This window comes from Danio rerio, chromosome 16 (assembly GCF_052040795.2).
Source record: "Danio rerio strain M-AB ecotype USA chromosome 16, GRCz13ab, whole genome shotgun sequence".
Lineage (NCBI taxonomy): Eukaryota > Metazoa > Chordata > Actinopteri > Cypriniformes > Danionidae > Danio > Danio rerio.
Window position 1 is genome coordinate 44,013,422 of NC_141036.1, and position 19,297 is coordinate 44,032,718.

Consider the following 19,297-nt stretch of genomic DNA (forward strand, 5'->3'; position numbering starts at 1 on the left):
TGGAAATGCCTGACTGATGAAATTAGCCCAGATGTTGATCTCAAGAGCAGCATTATATCAATACCTGTGATTCACGCAACACTAGGTTTCACTGTATTAATCAGCTGAAGGTCTGGGAAATCAAGCTATAAATCTCTCAAAACGGGACACTTACCGGAGGAGGTTTGGCTACCACACAGCAACCAATCTTATGCCAGAACGCACTCATCTCCGGCACGCACCGGTTGGGTTCGCCGCTCTCTCTCGCCACCCTGCAGGCCGTTGGGAGACAAGATCGAGAGAGAATCTAATCCTCAACACTCAGCGACAGAAGCCGTGGCTTGTCCAAAAAGCTCCTTCCCAATCACTGACAGGATCAGTGATGACGTTGTTGCTTTACGTTTATGCCAAAGACCCCTTATTCCCGTATTATTCTGGGCCCCTGGTTTCCAGTGGATTCTGTAGGACTTTGTGAGGTTTATGTGAGGCAGTTCTGTTGGAGATGAATCTGAAAAACAGTTTTCATTGAATGAATTTATCATACTAGCAATCTTTATAGAAGACAAGAGCCACTCTTTTTTGCTGTCTTTGGCAAAGTTACCAAAGTGATGTTATTGCAGTTAGAATGCATAAGTGAAAGTAAGTAAGCTGTAGTAATTTAGTAAGTCAGTAATTTAGTGAAACTAAAATGGCAAAATAATGTACTGTGGTCATTACACGTAAAAAAATGTCAAATTAAATAATTCTCACCTCCGTTAATTAAAGGGATATTTCATCCAAAAATAAAAATTCCCACGATTTACTCCTCCTCAAGTGGTTGTTTAATCAGTCAAGCACTAAAGAAGTTAATTTGAAGAAAGCTGAAAACCTGTAATCATTGACTTCCATAGTAGGAAAAACAAATACACTGAAAAAGTGTTGCATGCAGAACTGCAGCAAACTGTTTATTTGCGTTGAATTTAAACAAACAAATTAAGTTTAATAATGTTTAACTTACTTTGTTTAAATTTAGCCCCAAACATTGTTTACAACCACATCACGTAAAAAATCAAGTAAATCCAAGGAATCATCTTTGAATCATTTTTTTCGAGAAGTCAGTGGTTACATGTGTTAAGAAACTCAATCAGGTATAGTAGAAGTGTTGGATGTGTAAAACGATGACAGAATTTTCAGTTTTGGGTGAACTATTCCTTTAAATGTCAGGTTTAAAATATTAATATTTACAGAGCTCAGCATATATGAATACACCCCCACAAATCTCTCATTTGAATTAATATTTTCTATAGGATGCTGTACAATATATTAGTGCATAAACATTAGATTAGTCAGTACTGAAGCCAAATCTGGAGCTAATCTAACAAAATAACTTACCACAATGGTTCAAAAATTAGTAACCCAAATGTACATGTTAGGGAAAAATATTAAATAACATTAAAAAAAATTAGCAAAAATCAAGAGAAACAAAAAAAATATACAATTTTGTTGAAATGTAGCTTGTCATTTGTTTTGCAATATTTTGCATGAATTTAATTGTATTATCTTTCCATTTCTAAAGATGTTCTGTAACTAAAATATTATCTTAATATATTCATTCATTTTCTTGTCGGCTTAGTCCCTTTATTAATCCGGGGTCGCCACAGCGGAATAAACCGCCAACTCATCCAGCAAGTTTTTACGCAGCGGATGCCCTTCTAGCCGCAACCCATCTCTGGGAAACATCCACACACACACTCATACACTACGGACAATTTAGTCTACCCAGTTCACCTGTACTGCATGTCTTTGGACTGTGGGAAACCGGAGCACCCGGAGGAAACCCATGCGAACGCAGGGAGAACATGCAACCTCCACACAGAAACGCCAACTGAGCCGAGGTTCGAACCAGCGAACTTCTTGCTGTGAGGCGACAGCACTACCTACTGCGCCACTGCCTCGCCTATCTTAATATATCTGTTTAATATATCTGTTATGCTCAAATGCACCAATATGTATTACCTATATTTACTAAAAAATTTATAAAAACATTCATTTTCAAAATGGGGTGTAGTCATATGCTGTATACTTAATTGTATATTTAATTAACAAGAATAATTAATTTGGAATATTTTAGGCGCTGTACTGTGAGATGATTTGTGCCTAAACATGCCTGACAAACTAGTTTGATTTAGAAAAATTACACAAAATATAATTTTAGTGGCTGTCTGGCCATCAATCTATCAATCAAGGTAAAAAGGTCTGAATGATTTTTATTTATTTATCATGATTTATGACTTGTCATATTTAAACAATAATTATAAAATAATATTATAAAATATTATTATAAAAGTTTTATAATAATATGAAAGTCATTATTTTATGCTAAAAAAGAAGTCAATAAGCAAGACAAATTATACAAAGCAAAACTACGTATGACTTTCAAACTAGAAAAAAGGCATGCAGGCTCACCACATTTTGCACTTGCTTGCATAAATATTATTCAATGCTTACCATATTTCAGTAAAATATATAAGTAAAATATTTGAATAAATTAATAAGGCCTTTAAATAAGTAAATATTGAACAGTTAGAATAAGTGTTTTAAAGTTTTAAGGTAGACCTAGAACCATCATTCAGTGATGTCATGATCACTATATTTATCACATGGCAATATATGGTAAATCAAGAACAGTGTGTTAAAAAGATGGTATTTCGAAATGATGTACCAAGGCAGGTAAATCAATAATTATACTACTAAATAAACAATATAAGCTTAAAAGTACGTTAGTCTAATACTTGAAGCGCTGAATCTGAGGTGAAGCCTACGTTTAGACAGCAGTTGAGCAATCAAAGGGCTCCTTATGCTGTCCAGGAAGACAGTTCAGTAGTTTGTGACAACCAACCGCTTTCCTGAGAACTTTACATAGCGAATTCGTTACAAGAAAGAAAAATACACGGAATACCAGTGTAAAAATCTGACAACCACTAAAATAACACATATAACGTTAGGTGTAACGGCAAACGGTTATAAACGTTACAAAGAAACAAACCGCAAACAGAAAAAAACAGCCCTGAGGAAGTTTTAAGGAAAACAAAATTGCGTAAAAGTTTCAAATGTTTTTTTTATTTACTCCAACCGATCAACAACACCTCAGTGATTAAGCTGCCAGAAGTGAACAAAACTATCTTCATCCATCCACCCATTTCCCGTCTTTTACTGAAACTGAACTCGAGCTCAAAGTTTGACTCAACAATCCGGCTCGGTCGATCCGGGGGCATGATAGCGGTTCAGATCAACTGCTAAAGTTCAACTGAAGCTTTAAAAAGTTGATTTACTTTCTAATATGGGCGAAAACGTACAGGAAAAACGTTACCTTTGGTGTAAAAGCAGTCCCGGCGAACGGTTGAAGTGAAGCAGCTCTTGTAGCTGAGAGTGGAAATGACTCCGTGTTTCCCAGATCACTGAGGTGTGGTTGAAGTTTCCCCATTAATATGAGGAAATACTGCAAACCAGAGACCATCAGCGCCACCAACAGGGAACACGTGCAGACTATGGATATATGGAGTGTATAAGCATAATTTGGTCAAAGATGTATGTTGTTTTTCAAGCATCAAATCTTATTATTTTATTTATCTTAATTTTAGTTTATCTTATCATTTTATTTTATTTTATTCTCTACATGTTATAGTAGTGCACAGTCCTGTGTTATGTTTCAATTTATGTTGTTTGATGTAGCACCTTAGTCCTGGAGGAACATTGTTTCGTTTCACTGTACTGTACTGTATACATAATTTTTTTTTAACTCAACCATTGGGTTAAATAAATAACTCAACGTTTTTAGAGTGTATTGTTGAAGTGACAATAAAGCCAACTTGACTTGACATCAATAATTTGCAATAAATATTCATATAATTGTTTTTCCTAATATTTTAGATGTTTGGAAAGCTACATACTGCATCATCACATCAGTCAATCGTAGGTTTTATTCATTCGTCAGCCATTTGTCAGGATAAGATTGTTGTTTCATTTTATACTATATTGATACAAAAGGTGAAAAGTGACATTTTGTCTTTGACCCATTAAGACCATTTTGAGGGATAGTCAAAGATTCTGAGAATCCAGAAAGTTCCACATGTTGATACTTTTTATAATGACAGCAGTGTTTGTTTGTTTTTTTCTTGAATAACAACTTTCATCTACATTTATAGAACAGAGCACACATAATAATCGAATCAATAAAATAATAATACACTTAAACCATAGAATAGACGCACAAACACAACTAAAAGAAAGAAAGAAAGAAAGAAAGAAAGAAAGAAAGAAAGAAAGAAAGAAAGAAAGAAAGAATATTTACACCAGGTCTTCTATTAATTTTTTTTTTCAATAACAGTCTTCTTCCACATTTTGATTGTAGCAACTTTAAAGATTTACAGTATAACCAAAACTCCATTTAGAAAATTAAAACAGTGGTTTTGTTTTAAGGCACTTGCATTTATGAATAAAATATTTCCCCAAAATTAGAATATTATTTAATACAAATTGAATATTAACATCTTCTCCTAATAAAACAAGGAAAATATAATTTTTGGAAAATCGGGAGGACATCTTGGGAGTAACCTTTAACCACTCAAACAATGACAGCCATGTTAACATTAGGTATAGTCGTCTCTGTTAAAGTTCTGAAAAAGTTTTAAAACAAGCAGGAACGGTTTATGGATGAATGATATCGCCATTTTAAAATGGTCTGTAGAAATAGTTTTTTTTTTAATGATGCTAAATATTGCTTTTTTATTTCAATCTTTTTATTGGCCTTTTAAATGACTATACAAATTCAATATTGAGAGGTAAACAGTAATGTATTGTCCATCCCCTAACCTCTCATTCATTAACTCAATTAAAAAAAAAACAACAATAAATTAATACATACATAAATATATTCAGAATACATACATACAAAAATACAAAGAGGCAGTCAATATATAGGGGTAGTGAGCATATTAAGCTGCCCAGAATGCTGCACAGATTCTGCATTGTATTGGTCCAGGTGATCAAGAAATGGTTGCCATATTGTAAAACTTATGTAAAACTTTAAGATGATCAATAACTCAATATCAAACTTTTTCCACGTGGAATATTTCAGTGAGATTAGTCAACCATATCTTAAATTGAAGAATAGAATCTGATTTCCACAGTTTTATTATGACACTCTTAGCAATAATCATTTCATAAATCATGGTGTTTTGTATGGACATATCATAATCCAGCAGAGAACAAGAGTATACCCGAATATAACAATTTCTGGGCCAGGTGTGAAGGTAAAACATGTAAAATATTGCTTTATCTGATTTATTGATTATCTAATGAAAAGCAAAGGTATGTGCAAATTAAATTCCTATTTTTTTATTTAATTTATATTACTACACTTATAAATTCAATTCTGTTTCTCTGGATTTACATTTCTTTCTGAATTTAAAACAAGTTATCATTTGGTGCTTTTTTCATTAAAAAAATAACAGAGAATGTGTTCATAAACATGTTTAGAATCACCTTTAGATGACACAATACAAATACTTCAACTTTTTAATGTTAGGAAATCAATATTTGGTGGAGTAGTGCTGATTTTCAACCTCAACAAATAAAACATTTGTATGAGCAATTGCCATTTTATGAAAAACCATGCAGGAAATGCTGTCGCCTCACTGCAAGAAGGTCGCTAGGTCGCTGGTTCGAGCCTCGGCTCAGTTGGCATTTCTGTGTGAAGTTTGCATGTTCTCCCTGCGTTTGCGTGGGTTATCTCCGGGTGCTACGGTTTCCCCCACAATCCAAAGATGTGTTACAGGTGAATTGGGTAGTCTAAATTGTCCGTAGTGTATGAGTTTGTGTGTGAATGAGTGCGTAGATGTTTCCCAGAGATGGGTTGTGGCTAGTAGGGCATCTGCTGCTTAAAACATGCTGGATAAGTTGGTGGTTCATTCCGCTGTGGCGACCCCGGATTAATATAAGGACTAAGCTGACAAGAAAATAAATGAATAAATGAAAAACCATGTGCTCTAAATGCAAACATTTTTATAAGTATTAAAAAAGAAACGTTATGAGAGATTTATTTTTATGTAGCTGTTTTTATCTACTAAATATGATCAAATATTACGATGTCAAAACAATATTCCATACAGAATCAGAAAGAGCTTTATTTTGTGTTAGAGCTTCTACAGTGCAACAATTACAGTGACAGGACAAAAAGCAGACAAGTGTAGGTATATTACTATTTACAACGTTATATGTGCAGCTGTTATGTGCAAAATGGAATGTAAAGTATGTTAATAAATAAGTGTATACCTGTAAAAAAAGTGTATAGCAAGTAGTAATGTTTGTCTCACTATTACTATATCATCCAGTGTTCATGAGATGGATTGCCTGAGGGAAGAAACTGTTTCTACAGGCTGTTGTGTGTGCGCAATGCTCTGTAGCGTCGACCAGAAGGTAAAAGTTCGAACAGCCAGTGTGCTGGGTGTGAGGGGTCCTGGTGCTTTTGACTGCCCTTCTGTTGGCTCTGTGACAATAGGAACTAATAATGTCTGTGTTGTTGAAGGGGTAAACTGTTTTTAGTGTGCACTGTCAATGTTGTGAGTGAAAGAGAAGTTTTGGATTAAAGTGAGTTATAGTCTCAGTCTCTTTACTGGTGAAGAAAGTAACCTTTAAACAGGCTCTGGATGCGTACAGTTCTTGGAGAGTAGGGAGGGTTGTACCAGTAATTCGGAGTGATTCACTATTCGACATAGCGTTAGTCTTCAGAGGTCAGATTTGGTAGCTGAGCTTAACCAGACAGTTATTGACTGCAGAAGACTGATTTAATGATAGAAGTGTAGAACAGCTTATACATGACAATAACATAACCTTTTAGAATATTTTTAAAAGATATTTACACTCTATGGCAGGGGTCACCAATCTCAGCCTTGGAGGTCCGGTGCCCTGCAGGGTTTTGCTCCAACATATACCTAGTAAGACCTTGGTTAGCTTGTTCAGGTGTGTTTGATTAGGGTTGGAGCAAAAATCTGCAGGACACCGGACCTCCAGGAACACGTTTGGGGATCCCTGCTCTATGGGATAAAAAATTATATATTATAAAATTTTATATTATAAAAAAAAAGAAATAAAACTGTATGTGAACAAATTTCTTGAGGCTCAAAAACAGTTTTCATGCAGTAGGGAGCGCTATAGACGCCTGAACTTCTCAACACAACCAGCGAAGAACCAATCAAATATTTCTACTTCCGGTTGCGTTCGTGCGCCATCTTTGACGAAAAATAGCCCATCTTTATTATTTTTGTTTTTAAAAAGTATAGAAAAGTATGGTATAACACTTAACCGCATTAAACAACCGAAGCATACGTCTGGTCCTTTCCGTATCTAACGTGTTATAACACAGCAACCGTCTTCGGGAAGCCCAGCTGGCGAGGTGAGCAGCAGAAGTTTTGCTTTATTCTGTTTACTGACTGCAGGAGTTTGATGAACTGTCTTTAATCGAGATTTTAATTTCAGATTCTACACGGGTTTAGCGACAAAGTATCCGCAGACGATCACAGGACAATAAGAGCAGCTGTTTCCGAACTTAAAAACTTAAGCGTAACTTATTCAAAACTTATTAAAGAGCATACATTTTGACAATAAATCATTATTCATCGCATTATGGTTAATAACGTACAGTCTGCAGTTTAATGCCTCGTAAAATATGCTGTATACATTTAGAAAATATTTCAGATAAACAATGCGGTAATAATAGTCATCGTTAACCCGTTTAGAACTGCATTTAATTATAACGCTAATGTTATATAATTCACGCTAAACCTGTTTATAGTGTGTTAAAATATCCATTCAGCCTCTCCGTAATATCGTTTAGCTAGTAGAAATGTCAAGCATGAAATCAACTTCCCCCGGAACTTGCCATATGATAAAATGATGACTATTTCCCGTCGTGACTCTGATAATATATTGTGTCATAACTTACATTAATGTACACATCCGTTTCCTTGAACTCAAATAATTTGTTCCCTGTGGGATGAAGTCATACGACTAATATAACCACATTGTCTGCATACAAGTTAAACGTGGAGAATTATTACCTGCTTTGCATCTTTTAAACATGCTACATCTGGTTAAACAACCAGTTTATGTAAACAAACATAAAACAATGAATAATTTAAATGTAAAATGTATATAGTTGTTCTCTGGTGACCTGAAGTGTCTCTTTTATCCTTATTTGTAAGTTGGATAAAAGTGTATTAAATGAATTTAATACTAAAAAGTTGCTATTATTTTATTTTATTTTCTTGATGCCTCAATCCTCATTAGATGTCACTTGTGGATTTGGGCAAGCGCTTGTTGGAAGCAGCTCGCAAAGGACAGGATGATGAAGTGAGGTCACTTATGGCCAATGGAGCTCCGTTTACCACAGACTGGGTGAGTTAAATTATCCCATCCACTTTTTTGGGGTGAGTTGTATTTGCCCGTTTACTTTTTCAAATCAGTTTAACTCCTTGAAGTAAGCAAGCAAAACAAAAAAAGTCCTTTATAAGCTATGAACCAAACCATCCAGTTCTGAGGTATATCACAACATTATAGACTGAAGCATTATAGATTTGAGGCAAAGTAGTATGTGATAATTTGACTTAAAACTAAATAAAACAAGGGTTCTTCACAGCTTTAATGAGGTAAAGAACTGCAATCAAGAAAAAATGTGAATGACACAAACTCATCTGATTAAAAATGAACACTTTTTTTTATTGTAAGATGTTTTTGTCTATAGGTTTTAGAAATAGAATTTTTGTTGTGCAATATATTGTCACAGAAATTGTTGATAAGCGATATTATTGTCATTTTGAGATCATTTTATGCCACTGATTATATAATGCCTATAAACACTTTAAAATACTTATTCTTAAGGTTATTCAGATCAGTAGTTCTCAACTGGTTTTGCCATGGGACGCACATTTTTACATGGTCATCAACCCGCGAACCAAATTTTTAAAAAGTATAACAGGGGTGGCCAATCCTGTTCCTGTAATCATAATTAATTTGTATTTATTTGTTAATATACACAAGTAGTGACAGATAAATATCATATTATAAGAAAATCAGCAAGACTTACAAATAAACAATATTTTATTGCTGTCATTTAACAAAATGTCTCAAATATAAAAATATTACAAAGTAAAAACGACAAATGTTTGGTTTCTAAATGTGCTCTTGTGACAGCACATCACTTCATATGACACACTGAGTTTTGTATATGAGGTTTTGAGCCTTTTTTGTCATCAATAAGTGTAAATCCATACTTTACATATTCGGGGTCCTACTTGCACTTCAACATATTTGTTGCTATAACTAAATGAAATTTCACATGTCAAACGATGCAGTTGTCACTCGCGCATTTCAAAATAAAAGTCTGGTATAAGCAAAATAAGTAAAAAATTAAACGTTTGTTGTTTTTTTGACCACACACTCTGCAACCCACTGAAAATGTTCCTGCGACCCACCAGTTGAGACACACTGATTTAGATTATATAATCTGATTTTAAAAAGGTAATTTTCCTAATATGTGTGTACTATTAAATTTCCTATTAGGTCCAAATGTCCAAATATAAACTTGGACAGCAGTGAGTTAGAATATAAATGTAAAATAGCTTTAACATTATTTATGAATTTGTAAATGTATATTGCAACGGCAAAAATTATTGAGGTCTCCAAGTATTGCACGATAAGTCGCTATATTGATTATCGTGACAGGCCTATCTATAGAAACAATATGTTTCATATTTATTGCTAAATATATAGGTAATCGGTAAATAGTCTTGTTTCCCCCATTGATGAGTTGCAGCAAGAAGGATATCCGCTGCATAAAAATATGCTGAATAAGTTGGTAGTTCATTCCGCTGTGTTTTGTGTACAATTATTAGTGATGCTTCAAGGACAGAGCTAGAAAGAAAAAAAAAAATTTTTTTTTGTTCTATGACTTTACATTAGTAGAATTTTCTTTTCCCCCCATTCACAAATGTTCCTGTTAAAAAAAAAAAAACTGTTGAATACAACAAAGTTATATACAATTGATTTAACAGCCACTTAGCTTACAACATCTGTTTTTAAAGCTTTTTTTTTGGTTAAAATCAATAAAAGGAAAATGATTGAATAAGAAAATTTAGTTTTCACTTCTGCACATTTTTTTTCTGAATCTGAATTTTACAATAAAAGTACTCACAATGCTATTGTATTTTAGCTGGGAACCTCACCGCTACATTTAGCAGCACAATATGGGCACTACTCGACCGCTGAGGTTCTTCTCCGTGCTGGCGTGAGTAGAGATGCCCGCACTAAAGTTGACCGCACACCACTCCACATGGCAGCAGCAGAGGGCCACTCAAGCATTGTTGAGTTACTGGTTAAGGTAAGATCAAATGATCTCAGAATAGTATTAGATTTGATTGACTTTCTGACTCATGTTAATCTGTCGATCATATCTTGGACAGAGCGGAGCGGACATTAATGCCAAAGACATGCTGAAAATGACCGCCTTGCACTGGGCCACAGAACATGGGCACAGGGGAGTCGTGGAGCTGTTGGTCAAATACGGTGCAGATACTCATGCCCTCAGCAAGTTTGATAAGACACCGTTTAACATTTCAGTGGACAGAGGAAACACTGATCTGATGCTCTTGCTACAGGTAAAAAAAATATATATATATAAATAAATAAATAAATAAGATGACTCTCAGATGTCTTTATAATTTTGCAATCATAATGATTATGGCCTATTTGTTATTCTAGGAGGGAATGCAGAATCAAGTGAACATGAATCCAGAGAGGACTATCCTGAGCAGCACGTCGCCTGCCACCTCCAGCCCTCAGTTCATCATCTCCTCCTCTGGGGTGGTCAATCTTTCTGATATTGTTCTCAGCAATGCTAAGTCCAATACAGGTATGAGGTTCATTACATTTTTTTCTTTTTTTTGCCAGTAATATGAGAATTTACCTCCTGTCACACTCATCCTTTATCAATTTGCCATGAAAATTATACATTTTACATTTACATTGCTTACATTTGCATTTTCAGGTCCCCCGAAGCAATGTTAACATGTAAATGAATGAACAAAATGTAGTTTTTCAGAATTTGGTTTTGTAAACAGCTCTTAAAACACAAGTAATTAAAACAATTTGCAATTTATCAATCCTATTAAGTTTGACTTATAATTTGAATTGAATTGGATTTGTGTATTTGTCCCCTGTTAAACCAGCTGCTTCAGAGAGTGTGATAGCTGCTGATTCAGTAGATTCTGCCATTCAGCATCTTGTAGGGGAGGATGGCCAGAGAGTTATCACTATAGTAACCGACCAACAGGGAAACCTGCAGCCTGGCAACTTGGGACATAAATTCTTTGTCACCATGCAGGGGCAGCAAAGTGAGTATATGCTAATCTACTTTCCTATTAAGACTTTGGTGCAGTATTTGAAGGAATCATGAACATGAACCTTTTTGTACTAATTTGTTCTGTTGTCTCTGAGATCCACTTATAAAATGTAAAAATTTGTGATAAAACAACTATTTAGAAGTAACAGGCTAGTTTCTGTCATGTTTTTGTGTCTTCAGAACACAGATAATAGTGGATTGTAGACTCTGAAATAAGCGTGTAACAAAACGTATGCATATTTAAACATTTTTAAAAGTCCCAAAGGAGAGCTTTGTGTGCTCACTTAAAGATGGACACTGCTGTGATTTAGTGTACATAAACGCATAAACACTTGATATATAAATACACATTTAAAAAAAAAAAATCTAGTATTACAGACAAAGCAATAGTGAAAAAAATAATTATTTATTTGTATTGTGGTGTGACAGTACTGTCAGGTCCAGTTTAGGTGAAAAAGCATCATATTTTTTTTATGAAATTTCCGTGCCGAATTGTGCCTTGTTTGAAAATTAATTCATGGCAAAATGACCGGAAGCTGCAGAGACTTATTTTAGTATGTTGATGTACTTCCAACAAATGGAAATGGAATATTGAATAGCGGCTTTCTTTTTGTGCATCATTCCCTTGCAGCTAACTAATGCTAAGAGTGGCATGGTTAAGAATATTGTGGCTGAAGCTGACAAACTGGTGTCAACGGAGAAGGACTGCCACTCGAATAAGAAGCAAATTGTCCGATTTTGAAAGTAACCAAAAAAAAAAAAAACTTTTTTTCCTTTGGATTAACTTGCACAGATTAAGGGTGCACTCATACAGTGTACAGTTGCCTTGAACCGGGCCGAAGCATGCTTGTCCCCCTTCCTGTCTCCCCTGACAGCCTGCACTCACATTGCTTTCGAGCCTGAGGATGCTTACGTCGTCGATGATGCGCTGTTCAGTAAGAAGCGCTCTCGCTCAGCACAGTGGAGATTTATTTAGTTATTAGTCGTTTGTGATGCGGTGACTCGCAGTCAAATATTTCGCCGAACAAATCAGCCACCTTTGATGCTCATAAACAATGAAATTCCTCATGCTGCAGGAATTAGGAGGTTTGCTCAGGGTGCAGCTGTCATGCAGTGAGGGTTTTTTTGTTTTTAATAATCTGCAACAGTTTGCGTTCATTAAACAGTTAGAATGATTAATAAATCTATATAAATTAGTCCCTAAAAAGTCACGTCTCGTCTTCAGTTTCGGGCTCAAGTGAACAGCGCTTTGGCACACCTCTTCCAACCGGGCCAGGGCCGGCCAACTGAACTGCGCCTGAGCCCGATTCAGAGCACTCACACTTCTCAAACAATCCGGGAAACGCGTTTGGGCACGGTTCAGATAGCACAGTGTGAGTGCGCCCTAATTGTTTACCTAAAGAATAATAATGTGCACTAGCAAATTAAACATTATTTAACACAGAGTTTAAAAGGACAGAGTTTAGTGACCTAGTCTCTGACCTTGTTTAAAAAAATTAAGTTAATCCACTCTTTCCTAAGGTTGCTATTAGGGATGCTCATTTCGGTTAATTTTGCCAACCAACAACCGCTGCTCATTAACGAATATTAACTGTTAACTGGTCAAATTAATATTAAATTGTTAATTAAAAAAATGATTGATGTGTCTATTTTGTGTGACATTAAATATTGCATTTTAAAATACTGATTTATTTTAACATGCGGACGACAGCATTCAGAACAACAGAGCATCTTCACGCACCTGCTGTGTTTACGCTCCAAAACCTCAAGGTACACCACACTGCCTTTTTGTTGACAAGAAAAAAAAGTGCAGTGCTCTTTTTTTTTTTATGTCACTAGGAAATGACTGAATCAGCTGCGTATTGTGCACGAGTGTTGCTGTCAATGTTTTTAAAATTGTAATATTAAACAATATTCAAGATTTGTAAAGTAATATAGCTCTGAATAACTTGAAACAGCGAACGTTAGTCTCTCCTCAATCTTCAAAAGTCTCTGTAGACTCACGTCTTGAAAACTCAACACTGCTGTCACCTCAAAGGATGCGAGGCGTGCAGGGCGCAAAACACTCATAGCCATTAGTTAACCATTCAAAAGATGCCCCTCTCAATGGATAAAAGCGCATTTGCTGTGATCAGCCCCTTATGCCTAAACTTTAGCCAAACATTAAAAATATAAATAAAATAATAGTTTCAATCGTTTAACCGATACAGTAATTCAGTTAAAAACGCACCCTTTCGGTTAACGCATACGCTTAATCATTTATTTTGAGCATCCCTAGTTGCCATCTGTTGGAATGAAATGCAAAGACCAGGGGCCTCATGTAACATTCAGGGGCCTCATCAAAACATTGCGTACGCACAAAGCTGTAAATGTGCGTACGCAGAAAAAAATTCAGATGTATGAAACACTGCGTACGCCGAATCTCACGCATATTATTTTGAACATCTGAATGAACGTGAAACTGAGCGCAACATGCACGAGCACAAAACCCCTCCCTGCCTCATCCCTCGTATGAATATGCAAATGACTATGCTAATGGAAAAACCCAACGAAAAAGCAATGGCAAAAGCAAGCAAAAAGAGAAACTTTGAACAGAATGTAAATTGGTGCTCCTTTCGGAGGTAGACCGGAGAAAAGCGGTGTTATTTGCAAGTTTGTTCTCCGCAATTAACAACAAAAGAAAAAAATTGAGTGGGAGAGTTTAGCTGATGCGGTTAACACAGTTGGGTCTGAACATCGCACTGAGTGAATTAGAAAAGAAATTGTGTGATTTATAGGTGTAAAATGTTGCAGTACCCTCAACAGTCTCAGTGGCGCAGCTCGTAAGATGCATGTTAACATGTTTTGACACTTCGAGCATGAACTCGGTTCGAATCCAGCGTCTGATGAACTCTTTCTTCTTTTTTCCCCCGCTACGTATCAGATTTTGCCTACTATTTATCACGAGAAAGACAAGTAGGAATCAATAATAAGTCTGTGCATCATATTTTATTAGCACATTTATTGAATGGAAATGTTTCTGATTCACGCATGCAAATTCATCTTCAGATAGTGTCTTTATAGCAATGTGCGTGCGGTAGATCGCTCAGATTACAATGGGAAAACAGGCGACCGCTGCAAATTGCGCTTTAATGTTTAGCTGGTCAACTGTATGGTATGGAACCCTTATATACCTACTATATGAACCCGTCTCATACAGCTGCCATTGCAAGGCTTAAAGACACTTTGTAGAGAGGAATTTAACACAACTGCCTCTAGGAGTCGCCAATGGAAATAAAACAGACACGCACAAAAAATGTGCGTACGCCAGCCATAAAGCTGCCGTGGAGCTGCGCACATTCCCACGTTCAGTTCATTGTTAGTAAATCCAAACGTGAGCGATTCTGAGCGTGAAACCTGGCGTACGCAAAGTTTTTATGCGTACGCAGCGTTGATACATGAGGCCCCAGGGCATCTTGTTATCTTTACCATGTTTATTGTTTTGGTTTTGTGGACTTTTGTTTGCCTCTCTCTTCACCTACTGTACCGTGAATCAGTGTGCAGAGATAAACAGTCAGTAATGTAGAAGTGAATTTTGATCTGCAGAGTTTGGGTTTAAACAAACTTATGTAACAAAGAGGCGTTATTTTGGCAGACTGGCTTCATTATAAGCTGTTTTTACATTAGATAATATAAAATATATTAATATAATATATTTGAAAATAAATGTACTTTAATTTCTCAATTCATGACCTCTTTAAAACCTGGCATGTCTGTACATTTAGTGGTTGCAGTGCCAGCAGGTCAGATTGCAGAAGAAATCGTTACTGAGGAGCCCAAACCAGTTCCATCACGAAAGCGGAAATTTGAATCAACGATGAACCACACAGATGTCAAGCATAAGGTCTGACCTGCAGAGATTTCTATTGAAATTGTACTTGTTTAGAATGCGACAGCAAAACAGGTCTGACTGTTTGGGGTTTTCTACAGGAGCCCGATGAGAAGGACAGTCGAGAAGTACTGGAACAGCAGCTAAAAGAAGCAAACAGAAAAGCGCAGGAGTACCGACAGCAGTTAATGCGAAAGGAACAGGAAGCTGAGCAGTACAGGCTGAAACTAGAAGCCATTGCCAATGGACAGACCAACGGCACAGAGCCCCAAGAGGAAGTAGTACTCCAGGAAGAGGAAGAAGAGGAGGAGGTAGTTGGTGAAGAGGAAGTTGTCATGTTGCCAGAAGGCACCATCATCATTAAAGAGGAACCTCTGGATTCAACAACAGGAGAAACAGTGACATTAGTGGAGTCGGCAGATATCACAGCCATTTCTGAGGACACGCCGTAAGGGTGAACCCAAAGACTCAAACACTCAGGAATTACAAACACTCTTTTAGTCTGTGTGCCTGAAGTGTCATATTGTATTTATTTATTGTAAATCATAAGCTTTTGTTTTTATCCTTTTTTTACTCCTAGCGTTTAGTTTTTGTACAAACCTCTACAAAAAAGTCATAGCATTAATAATATTTAGGTGGCCACAATAATGCTGAGCTGCTCAGATTGGAAGAATAGGAAGATGAAGCATGTCCCTTTAATGTACAGCAGTCATGTAGGTTTTAGAAATAATATTATTCATTATCCTTTGGCTCAGTCCCTTTATTAATCTGGGGTCGCCACAGCGGAATCAACCGCCAACTTATTCAGCATATGTTTTACGCAGAGGATGAAATAATACTAATGAAGTCAAATTATACAACTCTAATGATAGTATGCAAGCATTTAAAGATCACCAAAAAATTCATTCATCCATTTTCTTTTCGTTTAGTCCCTTTATTAATCAGGGGTCGCCACAGCGGAATGAACTGGCAACTTATCTAGCATATAATTTACACAGCGGATGCCCTTGCAGCTGCAGCCCATCACTGGGAAACACCCATACACACATGCACACACATACACTATGTACAATTTAGCTTACCCAATTCACCTGTACCGCATGTCTTTGGACTTGTGGAGGAAACTGGAGCACCCGGAGGAAACTCGTGCGAACACGTGGAGAACATGCAGACTCCACACAGAAACACCAACTGACCCAACCAAAGCTCGAACCAGAGTCCTTCACTTTCACCAAAAAATGTAAATTGTAAACATTTACTAACCCTTCACTTGTTCCAAACATAGTTGAGTTTCGTCTGATTAACAGAAAAGACATTTAGAAGAGAGGAAAAAAATCTGGAAACCTGTAGCTATTGACTTTTATAGAATGTTGTACTACTATAGATGGCAATAGCTACCAGTATCCAACATCTTTCGATTTCTTCGTTTAGTGGAAAAAGTTAACTCGCAAAGGGTTGAAACCACATGAGGAAACTTAAATTGTAAGTAAATTTACATATTTACTCACAAAACGGTTTGCAATTTAATGTTTGCTCACAAAAAACTGTATGTAATTTATTTTTCTGCAACACAAAGATAGTTTTGTTGGGTGGGTGATTTATTGAAAAGTAATCGAAATCGACATTCATAATCTATAATCAATCTAAATTTTCCAGGTTGTTCGTTCAATTACTGTCGCTACCGCATGTGGAGTCACGTAACCCCACTCTGTTAAGGCTGCAGTCACACTGCCCTTTTCTCCACATAGACTTTCATTCATAAACCCGCGAAATCGCGAATACATCAGATCGGAAACTCAAGCTCGTGTGACAAGTTTCACAGTTCGCTGCATTGGAAAGTTCAAACTTGGTGAACTCTGACCTGTGAAATAGCATCACTTGATTGCGTGAGGCCAATCGAGAATCAAAACATGGACAGAAATAAATTAAAAATATTTAAAATACACCCTTCAGAAATCTCTCACTTGTAATATGTGAACATATTTACTGAACAAAATTTGTCAGTGAACTATAAGGGTATAAAATAAATAAATAATTAAATAAATACAATAATTAACCATATCAAGTTACAATGTTCAATTAATCCAGATTTAGATTTTAGGCCAAATCGCCCAGCCCTAGGTTTTGTAATAGAAAATCGAGGAATGTGGATAACCAAGAAGTTGCCGTGACCCCAAAAGTATTAAGACAACATTATGGAAGTTGGTGGGGACCAGAAACTGGTGGTACAAATGCTTCAGGATGATCTACTTGGAGTTCAGCCATGTTTCAAGCAACTTGAAGTTGATTAAATGCCATTTTAATTTGAGTCTCTTTAAAACAGCATCTCACCCCAAAACTAAAGTTATCAGTGTAAAATGAACCAAGCCATCCTACTTGTTTGTCTTATTTCAGATCAACTTAAGTCAGAGTTGTTACATAAGAACTCTATGCTCTTCCCCCAGCTTTATAAATGGCAGGGAATGGTGCTGGAGAAAGTGTAATAAGAAAAATTATATTCAAAACTTTCTAATCTATTAAAATCACTGACTTTCAGCAACTACCATATATGTCCATCAGAGCTATGATGAATGACATAGATGTAGTGGAAACTATGCTTTAGAGCAGTGGTCTCAAACTCTATTCCTGAAGGGCCACAGCTCTGCAGGATTTACTCACACCTGCTGAATAGTGTCTAGTAGTCTTGTACACTTTGATTGGTTGGATCAGCTGAGTTTGATTAGGGCTGGAACAAAACTGTGCAGAGCTGCGGCCCTCCGGGAATCAAGTTTTAAGTCTATGCTTTAAAAAAGAATTTGGGACTGTTATTATACTATAATGGATATTTATATTATCATCCATCTTAGAATAGTATCCTCATGTTGTCCATCCAAGATTATCCCATTACATATTTTACTAATTCTGTTCACTCATGGAAGTAGTTTATACAGTTTCAGAGAATTGTGCATTGATTGATTGGGCTTACAAGTCATTTGTACTGATGTTGTGTATTTTAAAACAATGATTATACTTTTGTTTTGTTTTTTAATAAGTCATTTTCAAATAGAACAAGTATTTTTTGTTGTAATTGTCAGTAGAGCTTTACTTCGACCCAAAATGTTTCTAGAATAGTGATGCGAGACATTTGAAGAGACATGTTAAAGGGATAAACTATGCAATTACTTGGCAAAGAAACGTATGTTTTATAAAACGTGCATTCATCTATGTAGTCTTGCAAGCAATGGTTTAAATTTAAATCTTACAGAGATTTGTTTTCTTTTAGACACTAAAATCACGATTTGCATTTCTATGTTTTGTGTTTTGAAAAGTATGCAACATGTTCTTGCTTGCATTTCTTTGTGAAATCTTCCATTGTTTACCAACAGTCTTTCTGTCAAGTTATATCATCAGTTGCGTTTACTTTGTCAGGTTTTAAAATGTGAATGAATACCGATTGAAATGTTATGGAAGTAGAGCACACAGGCTTCTTGTAGGTTTGCATTATCTCCTGTTTGCCAGGTAAACAGCTGATGATTCACATTCCACTTAATAATATTTTAAGGGCTGGCATCAACTATTTTGCTCTGTACATATGCAAATATTTAGCTTTCTTCCTTGTAAAACCCTCATTACTAAGATTTTGAAGAACATGCTATTTATTGAATGGTGGATTTATTTAGACATTGTTTTTCTTGTACCCTTTTCAAGCATGTATAATTTCAGTCGTATAGTATGTCATCAGCAGTGCTTTAAATATTAGTTACATTTACACTTTTTTTTGTTACAAATCGTTTGACAGGTAAAATTACTTTCATTTTAGAGAGATGCAAGCAAATGATTAGTTTTAACTTAAAGCAGAACATGCATAACAGATCAACAGTTTGTCTCTGTATAGATTTTACATATATATTTTTGTAAAGAAACACTATTGGGGCCTGTCTTTAGCGCTTTTATTATCTCTGGTCAAAATAAAGATTTCAGAGGTTTGATATTGAATAGTTGTGTTTTTATTGAAAAGCAAATAGCATTTTAAGCGA

At 35.8% G+C, this 19,297-nt stretch overlaps 2 protein-coding genes across 6 annotated transcripts in view; one reads left to right on the plus strand and one right to left on the minus strand.

Annotated features, from left to right (window-relative positions):
- The window catches only part of cdc42se1 (CDC42 small effector 1), a 47,668-nt gene that overhangs the window by 21,678 nt on the left and 6,693 nt on the right, over positions 1–19,297 (minus strand). The window contains 2 exon segments of one of the 2 annotated variants that reach the window (NM_200060.3): positions 155–487; positions 3,329–3,448. In NM_200060.3, coding sequence (NP_956354.1) covers positions 155–208 — 54 coding nt within the window. In that variant the 5' untranslated portion in view covers positions 209–487; positions 3,329–3,448. 2 annotated transcript variants of the gene reach the window in all.
- On the plus strand, positions 7,221–19,256 carry gabpb2b (GA binding protein transcription factor subunit beta 2b). 4 transcript variants are annotated; one of them, XM_087285962.1, is made up of 8 exons: positions 7,221–7,411; positions 8,305–8,412; positions 10,226–10,393; positions 10,476–10,670; positions 10,774–10,924; positions 11,241–11,405; positions 15,178–15,296; positions 15,383–19,256. In XM_087285962.1, exons 2-8 carry the CDS (start codon positions 8,305–8,307, stop codon positions 15,731–15,733), a joined length of 1,257 nt encoding a protein of 418 aa, XP_087142088.1. In that variant the 5' UTR covers positions 7,221–7,411; the 3' UTR covers positions 15,734–19,256.